This window comes from Globicephala melas, chromosome 16, assembly GCF_963455315.2.
Source record: "Globicephala melas chromosome 16, mGloMel1.2, whole genome shotgun sequence".
Lineage (NCBI taxonomy): Eukaryota > Metazoa > Chordata > Mammalia > Artiodactyla > Delphinidae > Globicephala > Globicephala melas.
The window spans coordinates 15,578,026-15,598,232 of record NC_083329.1 but is presented as its reverse complement, the minus strand read 5'-3'; the positions used below and the strand labels follow the sequence as shown (position 1 = coordinate 15,598,232).

Below are 20,207 nucleotides of genomic sequence, written 5' to 3'. Positions count from 1 at the left end.
ACATTGTTTAAAAATAACATAATAGTGTATATATCATATAATAGTGTATATATCACACTCGTAGCCATTTTGTTCCTTTAAATAAGTCCTTGCATTGGTTCATCTAAGTTGTTAGTGATCTCAGCTCCTGGGGTGAGAAGCTACTGTATATATAGATATACATTTCTTGGTCTTCATTTTCAGCTCCTTCCAAGTCAGCCCAATAGGCCAATTTTTCAGTCCTTGGGAGATCATTCACTGGAAGGATTCCCACTGCACTTAAATTCAAACGCTCTGTCCAACTTTTATTCTTCTTTTCGCCACCATGAGAGCCTCAGTGACAAATTCTAAGACAAGTCAATCTAAATGGCAATGCTAGTGTCTGCTGTAGGAAATGGCTGGCAACACTGAGCTTCTGGACTCTAAGTGCTTATGTTCCAAAATATAAATTCCGAGGGGACCTTAAAGTTGGCAGCAACTAGAATGTCATGACAGAGTTTCAAGATTACTGGTCCTTGTCTAAAGCTTCAATAAACGTTATGGTTTCCTTCAGCAAGTGTCAAATACATATTTGCATCATAGCAACTCATATCTATGGCAAAACAAGGAAGATTTCTTTCAAAGAGACTTAATATATGTAGCCCTCCTGTTTGCAAATCTGATTCATGGACACAGAAGGAAATATCTAACAGTATTTCAAAGGGAAAGGAAGAGAAACTGTGCAAACATGGCACAAAACCCAAAACAAGGTGAAAATAGTTTTTCCAAATAGGCATGCACTTGTCCAAATGGCCCAACAATGATATACTGATATAGAATGAAGCTGCAAGGAAGGTCAGAGAACAGAAATAAAAAACACAATGGAAAACGAGATGGGCATTACAGAAAATGGATGGGGAAGCCAACGAGATAGAGAGAAAGCTGGTGATGTGCATCTCAGCTCTACACCCATGCAGGTGTCCTCAGCTCTGTGGACCCTGAGGGCCTGGGCCACATGCATCTGAAATAAGGGCCAAGAATTGGACTTGGGAGGTGGGAGGTGGGCTTCTGGCTGCCAGAGGGGCAAGGGGACCCCTGCTTTCAGCTACACCTTCCTGAGATGGACATCCCACCCTGGGGTCCTCAAGCTCCTTGGCTTACGTTTGTTTTAAAAATAATTTCCCTGAGATTGCAAAACAAGCTCCAAGTTAAAGAGTGAATGTTCAAATGAAGAGCCATGGAAAACCCTGGGAGACTTTGCTCTTTAAAGATATCTTAGATGTGTTTCTCTAATGATCATACGTTCCCCCTGGACTGGAGAGGAGTTTCATGTAAACGGATACATGTCTTTCAAAATAACTAAGACGTAATTCTTTGCAGAATCCGTATTTAGCTATTCAACTAAACTAGGCTTTTAAAGCAATATCTTTAATATACAAATTCTGCATGATTGATTTTGTAGTTTAGCAAAAAGCTGATTTTAAAACTAAGCATATACTGTTATGCACATTATATTCTGTATCTGAAGTATATAAACTATTTCATCTGAACAAACTGTAGGCATATATCCAGTAAAAAGAAAATGGGAGAGAGACCATTAGATATTTTTTAAGCGTAAGCTCGAAGTAACAAACTATTGCTTTCTATAATTTAAACCTATACTATTTGACTGTGTACTTCGAATTCAGACTGAAAAAAGAAAAGATTGTGTATCTATACTTTTAATAAAGCATTATTTAGGCACACTGAAGTACTGTAATTTTCCTAACCACTTATTATTTCTATTGAAAAGTTAATTTTGTAGTTTAAATGCCTGAAAGTAGCTGTTTGTCTTGGCCTCCATAAGAATGCAATTTTCTAGTTAAAAAGAGATGGAAAATAAAAGTTTGCTTTAAAAATTATACTTCGTGTATAGCATTTAGGCCGAAACACACCCCCCTCATAGGAATGAGGGATGGGAAGGCTTGGGGTCTATCTAGTCCTGGTGCTGCCACTTCCTAGCTGTGAGTCCTTGGCCGGGTCACTTAACCAGGGCCTCAGCTCTTCATCCACCCCCATGCCTGCCCCCTGCTACTTTACCTCATAGGGCCGCTGTGAAGAGTGATGGACTGATGCAACCGGAAGTGCTCTAAGAACACCATGCCAAGGGGGAAGTCACAGAGGGACCAGAGTTGAGTGCTCACTACACACCAGGGCATTTCACCTTGCCAACTACTAATAGGCGCTTGCCATGTACCTCTATAAGGATGAGATCATGAGCCGCAGCAGCTGCTGACCTTCAACACCCCCTGAAAGGAGTTCAGGGTGGAGATCAGGAACGAGGCACTCTGTGCTCTGGGAAGAACTGACAGGACAGGTCTTCAGAGAGTTAGATACTTTCAGGAGAAGATTTTATGAGCCCAATTCTTGCATCTCCTCGTATCTAGAAAAGCACTAAAATCCTTCATGGTGACATCTGCTCCTCGAGACTAGCAGAATCCTTCTGCAAAAAATATGTGCCTGATTGCATGGACTCTCCCTTCACCAGAATCACCTATATACTGACCTTCCCCCTGCCTCTCTGGAGCAGTTTCTCAGAGCTATCTGCAGTGCTGTCTCCCGGGCTATAGCCCTCATTTTGCCCCAAATAAAATTTAATTCACACTCTCACGTTGTGATTTTTTTTTTTTCACTTGACAACCTCACACACCCCAATACCCTAGGAGAGGTTTCATAGATGAGGCAAGTGGCACTCAAAAGGTTAAGTCTACAATCCAAGGTCCCATAGCTAGCATGTGACAGAGATTATATTCAAAGCCGGGACTCCAGTGTCCACATGGGTGCCCATCTCGCCATAAGGCTGTGCACAAGCACGAGGTATTGAGTCTTGATATTTTGTGATGTGTTATTTGTATAAACTCTGTATAACTTTATAGGGTACATGACATTTTTCATCCTACACAAAGTAGCTTTCTGAAAGATGAAATATATAATAACCAAATAAGGCAGTTTACATTTTAATGAATTAAAAAAATGTATTTTCCCTTGTATATTAGAAACAAAGAAACAAAAATCTTAATTTGGCCAAGGGCTTCTATATTAAAGTCTCTTTAAAATACATCTCTGAAGTTTTTTTCAATAATTTCTTATGGTTTTATAGACATTCTCTAAAGTATCATCTTGACATCTAAATAATAAAGGTCTTTCCTCCCCCAAATACTAATTAGCAGTAATAATTTTAAATAACCTGTCAAGAATTTTAGAAAGTGCTGCACCTGCTGAAAAATTTCTTTGCTAGTGGCAAACGGTATGTGTCTTCAAATAAGCTTGTCAGCAATGTTATTTTTACAGCACAGAAAATGCTAAAATCGCATGCTTGTAAAATGACTGCAAAGGAAATTCAGTCAAAGAGCACAACATTTAGGCTGCTTGAGAAAGTGTTAGTGATGTGAGCTCTTGGAACTCGGGGTTAGAATCCCTTCGGTCTGTCTTAAGACCCATGACAACATCTGTGCTTGCCTGCTACTCCCTCCTTAAGGTATCTTCTTTGGTTAATTTGGTTCAAATCAAGACTACGGAAAAAGCATCCTCTGGGAGCTCCTACTTATTTTAAATTTGGGGCTCTTGGCTCGATTGAGAATGGCCACGGAAACATAACAGACAATGAGAACAATGGGAACGGCATAGAGGGAAGGGCAGAAATGGGCAGGAACAGAAAACAGAAGGCAAAGTCCCTGTTCTCCATCATGCAGACATCAGGACAGGTCGAAGGAAGATTACTCTAAGGGTTGTCTCAAGGAGATAAATTTAAGTTACGCTGCCATAGATCTTTCATACCGTCCAAACATTTTAATATTGTTACATGGTTAAGGGGCTTATCACCATTAAGACAACTTTGGAACCCTTGTTGCTGAATACTGTTTTTGCTGAGCCATAACACATATGAAAACCAGGAAGATTCCCCAGATATATATTATATTTTGCTTTTGACCAGAGAAAAACAAAATAATAATATATATTTTTCTTAAGCAGTAGCTAACAAACCTCAGGGTCTCAAACATATTTCCTGTTTCTTCATCTAGAGCCCTTTAGAAATGACATATTTCTCCTACCGAGAGATGCTATGCCAGTTCTAAGACACGGCTGGGTGTAGCCATGACACACGCAGGCATGCTGAGAAGCCCAAAGCTCGGAGCTGACTCTTGGAGATGCACCTTATTAGCCTTCCCCGGGTGCTAATAAATCTCGGCTATGCAGGGTGCCGCCTGGAGAAGCCTGCCTCCTTACCTTTGATATGGGGAAGGAAGTGGTGTCGGAAAGGGGAGTTGGGGCGGGAGTCGCTGTGGCCGGAGCTGAGGCTGCCGGTGTGCAGGAAGGACCTCTGCACACCAGGAGACAGCAGCTCTGTGCAGCAAGGATCAGGGGCAGGACACGGTGCAAACAGAAAAGAAGAGCACAAATTAACACACGAGCAGGGACAACGCCATCGTTCCAAGGGAGAAAAAAAAATCAAGAATGTTAATCAAGAGTCTGAAAAAGGAGGAAGGAAAAGGGGTTAAGAAGGCACCTACGAAGGGTTACACAAAGTGGGGAGAGTCTGCAAACAGGTTCAGGTCAGTACAGAGTTCACTCTCCGAGGATAAATGGTTTTAGTGGGAGGGAACGGCCACCAGAAGGTTCTGTCAGGATGACACCAGCTACCACTGAGCCAGGACTGGGCACATCACTTAGACTCCACCATAGCTGTTTTTAAAAGGCACCTAACAAAACAGAACCCTCTGAAACACATGTACAAAACCGACAATCATTTCAAGAACCTTGCAAAGAAATACTTATACGTAAGGGTCAGATTCTTTGTTTTTTAAGCTGCAAACGTCTCCTACTGCAAGTTTAATTTTACTTTTCCTATGTAGAAGGGAAACCTGTCTGTATCCCCTGGGTAGCAAAGAGCTACCTGTGATCTTGAGAATTGGGTAGTGGTAACACCAGGGGAGCTGGAAACTCAGTTATGGACCGTTAACCTAAGCCCAGACCTAAGGACGTGCATCATCCTCTGGTATCTAGAACGTGTGGAGTGGATACTCTGAGGTGCTCTGTGCTGACCATGACTATGCTAGCAGAGCCCCATCTCGAAAAATAATTATGAGCCCTAACAACTGACATCACGCATGTCCATAACGTATTGTGAAGGGGGAGGAGAAGTGCTAGAATGCGGAATGTTCTACAGGCTCTTGGCATCAGAACCATGACTAGAACAGAGGAAAACTTTCTACTGCCCAATGAGGACATGACCTTTTAGGGAAACCATGTCCCTGGCTGACCACTCCCTTGCTATCCAGGGATTCTCTCGAACAACAATTTCCCAGTGAACTTCGCATCATTCTGCTAAGGGTACGGCTGCAGTATCAGGGTATACCCATACGTAGGGGTGGTGGCATAAAGGATTTCTCATCACCCAGACAGAAAATGGCATAAATCCAAACCCAGAAGTAAAATGAATATCATCGTACATGAAAAATAAAAGGAATTTCTTTCCTGAAAAATTTTCCTTTAACGTAACTCAACAGATACTGAGTAAATATTTGAGTCTAGAGAAAACTATACTTTATTGAAGGATCAAAAAGTAAAAATTTAATCCTCTATAAGCATTAAATCTATGGCTTTAAAGAGAAGATTGCAGCCTTTTTACATTCTGTTCATGTCCTTTGGTTTATATTTTATAAAACACGTTAGCATATGAATGGGCTTATTCTCATCAGCCTGCACAGAAGCAAGAGGCTTAAAATGAAGTCTTCATAGACATATATCAACACCAAGTTTGTTTAGAAGGACAAAATCTTCCTTGGTGAATCTGTTTCTCAGGAATCCTCGGTCTGTGCTGGGATCTCCATGCTTTTTCTACTCTACATAGGAGATACCCACTAACAGTAAAAGGGACTACGTTCTGCCGAGATAAAGGTAAATGAGGTCCACTACTCTTAATATTCCCCATCATAGCACACCTCTAGTGTTTTTATATTTTCCAAGTCTGATTCAAAATCTTAGGTTGGAAGGCACCTTAAAAGTTACCAAATACAACCCCGAGGTTGTATATGAGACTTCTTCCTAGCAGGTTCTTAACCAAGCATGCTTAGTAATACCATGTGCCCGGATGGGGGAAACATAATAAACTCACGAGTAAATGACTGGATTTAGATTTTAGATAAGCCTAAAAGGCACATCACCGTATTTTCTTTTGGAGATCTCCATTTTAAGTCTCAAAGTGCTGAGATTTTCTTCAAGTCTGAAAAACCCAAAAAACCTCCTTTGCTTCTAGGTGTTCACTGTCAAAATGTAATTATTTAGTAAGTCATAATGAATACAACCATAAAATGACTCTTGTTTTGAGAAAAGAAATAACACAAACTACAATGGAATAGGAGTTTGCAAGTTTTTCTGGGAGAGGGGCAGATAGATTTGGCAGCCAGATTTTTAAATACGCTATCAGCGGTGGGGAAAACAATCACATAGAAACACGGATGACTCTATAGAGAGTGAATCCCGGGAACAGGTGCCCTTACCAGGTCTGTGAAAATGCTGGGGAGAGCGAGACGTGGTTGGAGTGTAGCTGTGACGGCTGTACACAGGGGAGTTGATGGAGCCCTGGCTGGTGGACCGGTGGATCATCCGGTCCCGCCCATCCTGGTACCCCTGGAAGCAAGTGCGAGAAAGTGGGAGCACAAGGCATACATGCAGGCTGTTGTCAGGTTCAAGTGAAATCAAGTTGCACCAAAGTCACCCAGGAACTATCCCGTCTACCTGTTCATGTATACACTTTAGGGCCATATTCCTTAAGTAGGTATGCAAACAAGCATTCCATGGTTAGTGCTTTTTGTTCAAAACCTGTAGTGCTTGCCTTTACCAAGATTTAAGATGTAAAAAGGATAAACTCCAGTGTTGATAGAGCTCTGGGAAAAGAGGGAATAATGCCAATGACCACGCTTATATCGTGCTTTTCAGTTTTACGAAGTCTGTTCACATAGGTTGTATCATCAGATCCACATCATAAAGAAGGTAGACACACGGTATCACCTCCCTTCTTCACAAATGCAGAATGTTTCAGAAGGTTCCACGCAGGTAAGAGACCCGTGTGCAGGTGGAGCCTGCTTCAGAACCAGCCTCCTGACTCTCATCTCATCCCTGGATCCAACCACCAACCCACACCATCCATGCTGTTGATCTGGTGATGTTTTACGTCGATTTTCCTGGAGAACAAGCCTGTGGTGGCCTCAACTCCAGTAATTCTACTTCTACTTTAGGAAGCAAATTCCAAAAAGAAAAAAAAAATTTTTTCAACGATCTTTAAGTGGAAAAATTTCCTCAGACATTTATAATGCCACCATTTATAAAGACAAAACTTTGTATTATGTGCTCAACAAAACCGGGAAATAATTAGGTTATGGCATATCAATTTAATGGAATACAATAGCACCACCAGTCTGTCACCATGTCCAAGTCTAGAAAAGAATATTGTAGGTATAAAGTATAAAAAAAATCATACACACACAAACATAACATAAAACTTTAAAAGAATTAGAAGAGTACAAGGAACGTTTTACATTTTAGGAATTTGTGGCCCTATGAAGTTTCTACTAGCACAAGAAAAATAAAAGTTTGAAAGAATGCATGAAAAAGGACTAAATTAAAACCTCAAAAACTATGGACGTGCGCAATTTGAGAGCAAGAGGCAAAAAAACTTTGATTTTATCCTAGTTGTGGCTGTAACAATAAATTAAAACAGCAACAAAACAAAATTCCCCCAATAATGTGCCTCAACCTATTATTACTATTTCTATTATTGATAAGTCGTCAATAATAGAAATTAATTCTTCATAACTTCAGTTGAAAACGATCAGAATATTCATAGAAATTAGTTATTCATAGCACTCTGTCATAAACCACAATACTACAGAGATTATAGTGATTACCTAAGATCAGGCCAGTTTTATATAGACTATCCAGACAGTTACTTAGCTTTAAGACAAGACAACTGATTTTATTTATTAATTATTATTATTATTTTTAGAAGGGGGTAGACCTAACCCCTGAGGAGTTTGCTCACTGGATACATAAGGAAATACAAAATAATAAGAAGCACACTGAACAAACAATCCCTTGATTATTACTACCTGTAATAGCTTAAATGAAAGTGCTGGGTTAGACCTGGACCATGCTCAGATTTGAGGTGGTCTGAGCTTAGGCCACCCTCCAAGGGCAAAATTATGCTGGGACAACAGAAAGTGTCTCTAAGACCTCTGGTCGCCAAGCACCTCTGTCACTGTGGGTGACAGCAAAACCAAGACACTCCTGGGATCGGGGTATAGTGTGTATAGTATAGAACAGTATCATCAGCTTCCCGAAGAACGTTTAATAAAATGGGTTTTGGGAGCGTCACTAATTTGGGGGCTCTGTCTTTGGTGCTGGGTGCTGCAGAGGGGAAGAGCATGTTTGGGTTGATAGGGGACCCGTGGCTCACTATGGAACCATCACTGACAGCTCTACGTGATCCAGATACGCAGGAGGTTATTCCCGAGGGAACAGCCAGCCTGGTGGACTTGATAAAAGCCACTATAAGGTCCGTCTACCCTGAGAGGGGGGTCAAGACTCTTGATTTTAGACTAAGAGAAGTGGCCTCCCATGAAGATGGCTCTGCTGATAGAAACACCATGACCACTGCTGGCCATTTCAGATAATCAGTAGGTTAGGATTCAGATCGATCAATTACAGATGAGAGGAGAGAGACCAACATTGGGACAAGTGGTCCCCATTCTCCACTCTCTTTCCTACCACTCAGAGGTGCAGGGTAAGGCTGGTTGTATTCCCTAGTCTCCATTTAGAAAGAAATTTACTTCTGGGTCTTACAGTCATATCTTACATGTAAGGAATCCTACATTCATCATAATCTTGTACACGGGTTTTCTGTCCTTTTGCAAAAATGTGAGTCTAGGAATATGGTCCAAGTAACTCCCCAACTCCACCCATTACAACTTCCAAAAATGGTACTTACTTCTGCTGATGGAGTAGGAGACAAAGTCCTTGGAGACTAGAAGAATAAAAGAGAATTAAAGTCACAACGTTTATTGTTAGCTCATTTTCAGTTTTAATTAGAGTTGCTTATCAGAATCCCCTGGACACATTATTCAAGCTGCACATGCCAGCACCTCTGCCCATTCCCCGTCTTCTGATTCAGCAAGTTGAGAGCGGGGCTCAGACAGGTACACAAGGACAAAGCTCCCACGAGACTAGGGCACATGTCTCTGCTTAAGACGCAGGGGTTTTGGAAATATGTTGTGATGCTTTAGGTGATTAACTTAGAGAAATTGGAACTACTTCCCCTATATGCTCAAACTATGCTGTTTACTACTATGAGTTACAGTGTCTACTGAAACACACAGTTTGGTAAACACAGTTGTGGACTAAATTATAACCACAGTAATCACCTGATATGTTATGATGACCAGGTCCGTGGCATCCTCCCCAGTGGCCTTGCCAACCTCAACGCCATTCACCTTCTGGCTTTCATCTCTCCAGGCACACAGGCTTCCTCAGGGCAGTCAGCAGACCAACCCCTCTCTCACCTCAGGGCCTTTGCACTTGCCGCACCCGCTGCCCGCAGTGCTTTCCTCTCAGACACCTGCAGGGCTCACTCCCCATCCTCAGTGAGGTCTCTACTCAAATGCACTACCACACAGTAACTTCCGTGAGCCTCCTGCTTAGAGTAGCAACCCGGCCCCGGCATGCTTTCTCCTTACTCAGCTTCATTTTCCCTCACAGCTCCATCACCCTCTAAAATTATGTTATGTATCTGTCTGTTTATTATGTCTCCCACATTACACTGCAAGCTCCATGAGGGCAAGGACTCCATTCATTTACAACCAAGTATTCCCAGCGACTGGAGCAGCTCTTGGCACATATTAGGTGCTCAACAAATATTTCCTAAATGAATGACCGAAATGTTTATGATTAAAATGCAGAAAGCTTTCAAATAGAAATGAAATGCAAACAAAGCATTCTGAAGAACAGGCCAGTGGTGGATTTCTGTTTTGGAATTTGCCCTTTTGTTCCAAATTTACAAGAAGCTGCTGGCTCTCTTGCACTCCAGACTTCCTTGAGCCCCATGGTCTGGTTTGATCGGCTTTCTGGAGGCACAGATGGCTACACAGAACTTCAAGCTTACTCCTCCAGGTTTCTAAAATGGCAGTAGATGGATTCTCTGGAAGAAGTGTTAATAATTAAAGGAATAAATAACTAAATAGCTTGCAAACTTGTCTAAGTTGCAAGATCCATGCATTGGGGAAGAGCTCGCGAATACGGCTGACCAGAGGGCCTCCTTGCATCCACACTTTACGCTCAGAGAAACCCACAGGCCTCATTCTAGGCTATGATGGTAACAGTGCTGATTATGATGGCAGCCAGCATTCTTGCTGAGTACTTATTACGTGCCAGGTATTGTTGTAATCTAAATATTTCATTTAATCCTTACAAAAAACCTCTAAGGTAGGTATTACCATTATCTTGAATTTACAGATAAGGAGACTGAAATATGTAATTTTTCCAAAGTCATAGGGAGAGGAAGAATCAGTCTGGTTCCAAACCCAGAAACTTTCACTTCAAAGCTCAAACTTTTGGGCCCAGAACACCAAAAAGCAACTCACCTCCCCTTGCTTGTGTGACTCGAACCCTAGGAAATTCTCATACACTTGCTCAAGGACCAGCCCCTATGCACTCTGCTCAGGAACCTTCCTTTGCCCCTTATCCTCTCTGAAGCTCTGCCACCCAAATGCAATTGAACCCCCCAGACCAATCAGCCTGCTCTTGAGAGGGGCCGCAGATGCAGTTACAGGGGCATGACCACTAGGTGGCACTACATGAAAACAGACACCACTTCCTGCCCAAAGGACCATTTCAATGCAGAGCTATGCTCCAGAATTGTGTGTGTGTGTGTGTGTGTGTGTGTGTGTGTGTGTGTGTGTGTGTGTGTGTGTGTGTGTGTGTGTGTGTGTGTGTGTGTGTGTGTGTGTGTGTGTGTGTGTGTGTGTGTGTAATTAAAAAAATACAGACATGATTATAAAACAATAAATATTATACATACATTATTGAGAATAAACAGAATTGCCACGTTTTCACGAACTTTCTTCATCTAAGATCTTAAAGCACTGTGATGTTACAATTATTGGTTTTAGCCTTGGTTGAATGACTGATTTTGGTCCACTACTTGGGAAACACCTCTCTGAGTGGACTCAAATCATTCTGTAGATGATTCCAATTTAAAAAACAAAAGGGGAAAAATTTAGAGTGAGTTGAATAGGCCAGGGGAAACAGACCAGAGCCCATGAGACCTAGGGGAAAGAGAGGGGAGGGTCACTAGGGGCTGAGGCTGAGCTCCAGCCTGTGGACCATTAATGTTGGGAGAGTATTAATAAGCCCCAAGAAGACAGGTAAAGACAACAGTGGTAGCTGCCATTTTCTGAACATTCACCACGAGTCTGGCTCTCTGCTAATTGCTTTAATAATTAGTTAATGTAGATTAGCTTTAATAGATGATAAATTATCTAGATATATAGATAATTAATCTTTAATAGACAGCTTGTTTTATCCTCACTAACGCCCCATGAGGCAGATTCTGTCATTATCTGTTTTACAGACAAAAAAACTAGGATCAGAATGGTTGTCTCATGGTCAAAGTCACACAACCAGCATGTGGACTTCCTGGGTTAAGCCCAGGTAACTTGATTCCAGAAGCCTAGCTCATACCACGGTCCTATACCATGGCCCAATTCTCTCTACTTTGTCTTTTCTTGCATATTGTATCTTATGATGCTAAAAACTGCAGCTGTCAAAATTTAGGGGCTGTGATCTCTCTCATGATCCCCATGAATGTACTTCAGCTTTGCCCCAAACCAAGACCCCATTCCCCACCCCATCCCCCCCCCTGCACCGAGCACTATCCCTCCCTTACTCCCTCTGCCCAGCTCACAGAGTCTCCCCTGACAACTTCGGCTTCCTTCCCAGCATGCCGGCTCTGCTATCCTACAACCTGGTACTGATGCGTACTCATCCTGCACTGCCGTTTTCTGTGGCTGGTCTGCTTCCCTACCTCTCCATACCTCTCCAAGGGCAGGGAAGGTGTGATAGGTTTTTGACTACCTCAGATCACCTGGTACAGAAGCCTGCAAACAGTGGGCAACCAAAAGGACCCTCTCATTTATTCTGATTCCAGTCAGTAGTTTTTATACATGTGCCAAAGAGAAATAAGTTGTACCACTCACGACTTCTGGGAATGTATTACCTCTCCCAGGCTCTGCCTCTCCTGTTTGTCATCATAGCCCGAAGAGTAGAAAGGCTCATAGGTAATAAGATCTGGACGTTCAATGTCATAAATTGCCTTGACCTTGGGAATGGCTGCTAAATCCTTGTAATCCAGGATTTCATTGTCCACTTTTGCCTGCCAAAGTTAAACAGAAAGAAAAAATCACTTTGCCGTCTCATCTTCGGGGAACTATGGTTAGCGCATCTCATGTCTTGTTTAAAAAGTGAAAACCTTAAAAATAAACAAAACCCAAAACACTTTGCTTAACACGGCCATACTCTTTATAAAGTTGCCTGTTTAATACTCGCAGACATAGAGAACACACCTGTGGTTGCCTAGGAGGAGGGCAGTTGGGGGGCGGGAAGAATTGGGAGTTTGGGATTAGCAGATGCAAACTGTTATACATAGAATGAATAAACAACAAGGTCCTACTGTACAGCACAGGAAACTATATTCGATATCCTGTGATAAACCATAATGGCAAAGAATATGAAAAAGAATGTATATATATGTATAACTGAATTACTTTACTGTACAGTAGAAATGAACACAACACTGTAAATCAACTATACTTTGATTTATACCAATTTATACCAATATTAATCACATTTTCAAAAAAGTCACCAAAAGCTTAGGAAGAAGTCTATGTAGAATTCATCAAGTAGAGAAGCCTGTAAACCTTCAGGATAATTTCCTAAATTTATTACAGAGAAGGAAAAGCTCAAACAGATGGCCAAAAAAATCCTCCCAGATGGCTAAAACAAGAACTGAATATTTAATAAACTAAATATTTAAAGACCTCTGTGGCAGAATTTAAAGACACTCAGTATCAGCATTGTAAAATGTATAATCAATCCCCAAACATCTATATGCAAGTTAGGTACAACAATTTTTTAAGTCCTGCATCGTATCACTGCACTTTACAGATCAACTAATCGTTCACTCTGTACCAATGGTCATCTACTCGTTCACTCTGTACCGATGGTCACATTCACATGAACACTTGATCACGTGGAGGAAAATGGGATTGAGGTGGCTGATCTACAAGAATGAAAACTGGATCTCATAACAGACATAAAAATCATTTTGAATTATTCACTTTTGGATTATCCAGTCCATGCTTACCAGCTGCTACCACCCCTGGTCCGGAAGTGTCTCTTCCAGAAGTAGATACTTACATAGATAGTATGACCTGGGGACCCAGGGATACTGGAGCCTGGTCTAGAATAAATGCTCTCGGAAGAAGTCCTGGTAGGCTGTAAAATAAAGAGTGACTTGTAAGATTTCAGACCATGGCTTCAGAATCAAGACTGGCCTAAGTCCCTACACTTTCCTAAAGACTTAAGCTGGTTAAAATGAGAAAGAGGTGTAACTTTTCTGAATATGGGAAAATAGAACATAGAAAGAAAGGCAAATGAGAACTAGTTGTACAATCAGCCTTGAAAATGCATTTCGGGGCTTTTCTTTTTCTCCTTGTCCCGTACAAGGGGACATGGTCAAGCACATTCCGTCTCCATGGCCACAATCCCGGCCCCAGTCACCACCTCTGCTGGTCTGGACTCCTGCAATGGCCTCTCCTCTGGGTTTCCTGCCTTCATTCTCTCCCTCTTCAAATCCACTTGGCACCCAGTGGCCAGAGAGATCTTTGAAGAATACAATTGAGATTGTCACTATCCTGCTTTTGGCTTCAGGGTCCACAGAGAATGAAATCACAGCTCCCAGGGCCTCGGGATTTTGTCCCTGCCTTCCTTCCCATCACTCACTACCCACTGTCACTCATAGAACATGGTACATGTCACTGTCTCAGGGTCCTTATCCTTGCTGCTTCCTCTGCCCCAAATGCTCTGATCCCCAATTTTACTTGGTTGATTTTTTTTCCTCCTTCAGTCCTGGCTTAAATATCACCTCCTCAAAGAAGCCTTCCCTGATCTTTCACTCCAGAGTTGGTGACCTTGTTATTTTCTCTCACAGTATCATTCTTGTTTTTTTCTTCATGAATAAAATGTATAATTCTGTATTTGTTGGTTTCATCATCACGTTAATCTCCCTCACTACCTTTAGTTATGATCTCTGCCCTCAGAGGGTTTATTTTCTCACCACTGTATGTGCCCGATGTTTTACACAGGTACAGAGAAGGCATAAATATTTGTTGCGGGAATGAGCTAGAATTTATTATTTGTAAACAAATCCTCAGTTTGTGGATACTTGACTCATGTCAGTTGCACGTTTTGAGCCTTACCACATGGAAGGTCACTGAGGTAAGGTTAGTGGTCGGCTGCTGGGGAAGGTATAAGAAAGTAGACTTTGTAATAGAGGCTGGAGAACCCTGAGAGTGAGATGGGAGCAGGGAGAAAAGGCATGAGTTGAGATTAACTGCCCCCCTCCTCTGCTTGGTATGTTCTGGAAAGCTGTGCAAAGAAACCCAAAGGCCTGGTCTTGGAAGATTTGCTCCCCTCCGCACAGCTATTTCTTGGAGAAGACAATTTATAGAGCTACGTTAGGAATAGGACTTTCCCTCTTTGGTACTGTTTCTACTGATATTTGGTACCTCAAATATGAGTCTAACTGAGTCAGAAAAACCCTCCTAAAAGCAAGGATGTTGCGTCACTATGGAACTCACATCTGAAACAAGGAAAGCAAACCCGCCTGGCCAACCAGAGGCAGGCAGTGATTAGACTTGCCCTGACAGTAAGAATTCACGAGAGGGCTGGGGTCAGTGGCTCTCGCCAGTGTCCCTGGCATCTCTGAGACAGGAGGGTGGAGGGGGTAGGAGAAAGCACACGGGGTACAGTGGAGGTGTGCCGGGCTCGACACTTCCATCCCTGCCCCACCCCCCCCAGACCTGCCTCATACAAGCACTTTCCTCCTCAAGTGACAATTTTCCCATCACAGGCATATCTCAATATGAGAAAATCCTCAGATCTGAGTATAATGAAAAAGAAAGGATTCACATAATAACACGACTCAAAAAGCCCAACTCCCGGACCCATTTCCCAATCAAAATATAGAAGTGACACCACCAAAGTGCAGCCCTCCTTTAAAAAGAGACGCCAGCCCTTCAGAAAGCTGAGCTGATAACCATCTCTGCGGGATAATCATTAACTACAGGTCGTCCTTCAGCTTCAAGTGGCCAGGATCTAACATTTGCCAAACTCAATATAAAAATGAAACCTCTTATGTAACAACATAAGAATATTAATAGCAGCAAACATGTACTGCCCACTTACTATGTAGCAGGCCCTGTGCTAAGCGCTCCCCAGGCAGGCGCTCACTTAATCTTCTCAGTAACCCCAGGAAGTAGGTACCGCTGACATCATTACTTTATAGATGAGTGAAAAGTCACACACAGGCAGGCAAGTGTCAGGATTTGAAACCAGACACTTTAGAGGCAGAGCCCAAGCTCTTAATCCCTGCGCTAAATTTTCTGCCCATGTCGTAAGGCGTGTGTGGCTGTTTATTTCTCATCAACATGGCTTTGGGACGAAGGAGGTGAAAGTAAAAGAAAAATATTGAGATGAACTGGCAGAAAAGAGTGCCTGCTAACTGAAAATGTTTTTGCTGCCACTTACAAGCTTCTAAGAAGCCTGCAATAGCTCGGTGTTAGGGTGGGGTGGGAGAGGGTGCACCCTAGGACAGTCCAACATCTTCGGTTGCTGGTGTTGCTATGACAACAACAAGGTCTGTTTTCATTAAAAGCAGTGAGGACACTGCGTGAATAGCTAAAGTGCATACAGAGCTTTGGGGCCTCTCCCATGTTACTCATCCTAATTTTTGTCAAATGTGGGCCAGGGATCCTTTCTGTCTTTCCTGTAATGATGCACCTGGGGACGGCTCTGAAGTGTTTTGTTCTCTGGCGTACTGTGCGAGCTGATAGGAACGTAGTTGGGGACGAACGTGAGCACAGGTCAGAAAGGGGCCCTGGGTGCTCCCTTCCAGGGATGGAGAACTTCGTGGAAGGAAAAGGTCTCTTGGCTGAAGCAACCTGTCCCAGCTCAGTCTCTCTCCTTTCCTTCTTCACTGGATAGAGTATTCTGTGAGCGGCACAGGCTTTCTCTGAAGCATTTTACCCTGTTAATATTGTAGGGCTAAAGGTTTTAAGTTATCCGACAATCTGAATTCTTGTCAAGTCCCATCTGATTCTTCAGAGGTGTTCAGATCACAGTCACCTCCAATTTGCGCACAACTGTCCTGGATTCTCTGATTCCAAAATAAAGATTTTAGAGTTTCATAGTCAGTTTGCGAAGTCAAGCTGATGTTCACCGAATCCACTACTGCTCTGGCTCTCGTTAGATGCACTCTGCCCCGTGCATCTTCAGGCTACTTAGAGTATTGGAGAAACGCTTACAGTATCTCTCGGAGGTTCAGAATCTGCTTTCTTTCACTGCATTTGCCACCGTTTGCTTTTGCTTCCTCCTGACCTCCTAACCTTACTGTAAACTTTACTTCCGTAGGCATCTTGTTTGTGGGTTATTCTTGCTTGCCTATTTTCTTACAATGGTCTTTATTTTCCTGTTTAAAATGAAATAATGGGATAAAACACACTTCTGTAGAGTATAATCTAGTGGGGTTAAAAGGCTGGTTTTGGAGTCAAATACCTTGGCTCACACACTGGCTCTCCTAGTTGTGTGACATTACATGAGTGTCTCTTTCCTTTCTCTCATTTTTTTTTTCTTTGAACTTCCTTGAGCTTCAACTTCTCTACTTATAGAATGGAGGAGAGGGTACTTACAACCCCTAGTTCCTAGGGATAAATGAGACAAGACATATAAAGCTTCAAGCACCTTGCCCAGCACATGGCAAAGACCCAGCATTTTCCAGACACTTGACATTAGACTGGAGTTCTCAGCCAGTTCATCTCAAATAGTGAAAGGCAGCACTGCCTCTGTTTTGCTCCTCATCATAGGACAGTCCTTTCAGATGTGAGCTCCACAGACCAGACTTTCCTACCACCTGTGGAGGCCTTCCCATACCCTGGAACTCACGTATGTTAACTATCTCAGCACATGGCGGGGGGCAGCAGCCCCACCTGGAGCTGACAAATGTCCTTCCCCTTCTTGAGAACTCCATGGAGTGAATCTATATCCTTCCAAGATGACTTCCTGCTTACGTCTTGGCTGTAGTTACTAATGCCCTTCCATGACAGATGGCAACGAGTTGCACAGGCCTGTCTGACCTGCCAGTATAGTTCCTGGTTCGCTGCCTCTTGAACTGTGCTCCAAGCTTAAATGGTACACAGGGATGCCTGCTTTTTGCCACACTCCCTAATGGCTCCCAAAGTGTATTTGTTCAACCAGCAGAGGTTAGAGCTCTCCCTTATGAAGATCATAAAATTACTTTTAAAAGCTGGACTATTAATTTTGGAGTTTGAATCTTAAATATTTAGAATTTTACCTTTCAAGTCTAAACATCTAGACTTGTAAGCATGTTGCATTTTATTTTTTTATGTGTTTTAAAGTGTTAATTAAAAAAAGCCAAATCTTAATATTACCTCATATGACAAAAGAAATCCAAATGTTAAGACCTAAATGCCAGTGTAATTTGAGATGTATTTTAGAATAAGAAAGAAGAGAAACATGCTGAATTTTAAATGAACGTCTTGTTTATCAATAATGCACCCTTTTCTTCTTCTAGCTGTATTTTCCCTCTAATTAATACATAACTTGCTGAAGGTCTCTGATGGCCTTCATCTTCAAAAGGCACAGAGCTGTCTTCCAACACAGCTGCTCATATCCACACAGTCAAATTAAAACTCATCTTAACCTCGAAAGCAACAACTGACATGTTTTCCCTCTTTCAAATCCCACTGACAGTTTCTTCTTTATCATTAACTTAATTCTAGCGTCACCTCTTTGAACTGTAACAAAGTTACAGAAGATCCATATTTCCACATGATCCTTATGTGCAATTATTTAACCTAAATTACTATTTTAACCTATTCAGATATCCAAGTTAACAACAGTGATTCATCAAATTAAATCAAGAACCCAAATGGGCCAACAGCCTTTGTTTCTGGAATTCCCTATGAGAGCTATGATGGATACCCTCTTGCCAATATTATAAATGAAGATAATTTCAAATTTGTATCCCCAAAGGTATGCCCACTTCTGTTCTACAGAGAAAAAGCAACAAGGATCTGTGGTTAAGCTGTTAAAGCAGATGCAATTTACTTACTCTCCTTTAATCACTTTTTCCTTCATGCCTTAACAGAAAAAAAGAACTTGAAAGCACAGTTGGAAAAGTTCAGTTCTTTCTTTTGATGCCATCTTTGGAGGAAAATAAAAAGGTAGAGGGAAGGGTGGAAAAAGCAAGGTAGATATAGGAAGGATTATAGACTGGCTGTGATCTTTCAGTGTATTTTGCCAACAAGATCAGGCAAATCATTTAATCCTTATTTTGGTAACAAGAGGCAAGGATCCTTCAGAAAGAACCTTGTAGTTGTATGTGGCTGTCCTCACTCAATCGCTCATGAGGAAGAGGTCTAAATCTACATTGATTTCTCCAGCACACCTTCACATACTTACTTTTGATTTCAAAAAGGCTTTTTATTTTCCTCAAAGGAAAAAAATAAATCAACAAAGAGAGGTGTCACCTGACTAGTAGTTCATTTCAACAGTAAAGAGAAAACAAATGGCATTTGATCACTAATAGCAGGTGCTTGAAAATGCAAGTCTTTTTGTTTTCTGTATGAAACTTTTAAAAAAACCCTCTAACTACCTTTCACTTGATATTTTCCCTTACGCCTTCACTTTGTCCACCTGTTCTACCCTGCAGGAGGCACAGTCACAGAATGAAAATTACATCGAAGAGACCATTTTATGCTTCCACCCCAGCTCTCAACCTTCTTCAAATGTTCACCATTAAAAAACACTTACCAGAGCTTTGCCGGGAGATTAACCAGAGAAGTGACATTTTCCGATTATTTCCAATCACGGGCCACCATGCACACTTGGTCCCTTCTTAGAAGGGGAGAGCTGGAGAGCCCTCTGCTGCCCCTGCCCTCCCCCCATTCAGCAGAAGCAGGGGTGCAACAACTACGTTCATCTAATCTGCATTCATCCAAAGCCATGCTCTAAGAAGGGAGAGAGCTACAGGCAACTGGCACCCAGATCGGAGAGATCATACAAACACCTACGGGACAACTACCGATATAAGGTGACTAACACCTTATACAAAGTGCTGCTAAGGCTGACAGTACCTGCCTTGGGTTTTTGCTGAAGTTCACCAGACAAGGTGGTGATAACAGCTGCAGAAGAAGGAATATTTTTAAAAATCTGCATATACTGAATGTTCACTGCTAAGTCAAAAAAGGAACTCCTTTTGGTTCTTTTTCTGTTTTTGTTTGTTTGTTGTTTTATTTTTGGCTGTGCTGCATGGCTTGTGGGATCTTAGTTCCCCGACCAGGGACAGAACCCACACCCTAGGCAGTAAAAGCACAGAGTCCTAACCACTGGACCACCAGGGGATTCCCAGGAACTCCTTTTGGAAAAAGAAATTTGTTTGTGAGGAAGCAGGAGGGACTCACGGGCACACATCTCCTTCTCTAGAGCCAGGTGCACAACGGCCATCAGCCTTTACTATGGCCAAGAGTCCCCACTGTCTTTGCAGGATAAATCTTAACACCCATACATTCTGATGCATTGTAAAGACAGACCAAAAAGAATAAAACTTTCAAACAGAGTGAAAGCTGGGAACAAAGTGGTATGTATGGTAGCAACATTAATAAAACAATAACAGCATTATTTCCTTGTTCTAGACATACTTAAAGCCTCTAATTAGTTCCTTTGTAGAAATATACACATGGTATTTGTTGGGTATATTATGGGTTTGCAAGTGCATACGTTATAATATAGTGAATGTTAGTTTCAGAAGAAAAACACTCATGCCCCTTTTGGAAGGCAGCCATTCATACTTCAGCCTCCAA

General features: G+C 42.0%; 1 protein-coding gene across 9 annotated transcripts in view; it reads right to left on the bottom strand.

Moving 5' to 3' along the window:
• Nucleotides 1-20,207, bottom strand: part of ABLIM1 (actin binding LIM protein 1) — a 319,098-nt gene that overhangs the window by 24,262 nt on the left and 274,629 nt on the right. For 7 of the 9 annotated variants that reach the window (XM_060286294.2, XM_070043879.1, XM_070043882.1 and 4 more), the window contains 4 exons: nucleotides 13,465-13,542; nucleotides 12,266-12,421; nucleotides 8,984-9,019; nucleotides 6,498-6,627 (listed from right to left, as the gene is read on the bottom strand). In XM_060286294.2, coding sequence (XP_060142277.2) covers nucleotides 6,498-6,627; nucleotides 8,984-9,019; nucleotides 12,266-12,421; nucleotides 13,465-13,542 — 400 coding nt within the window. Of the gene's footprint in view, nucleotides 1-4,224; nucleotides 4,342-6,497; nucleotides 6,628-8,983; nucleotides 9,020-12,265; nucleotides 12,422-13,464; nucleotides 13,543-20,207 lie in introns of all 9 variants that reach the window. The other 2 variants (XM_060286292.2, XM_060286291.1) reach the window with 1 other exon arrangement.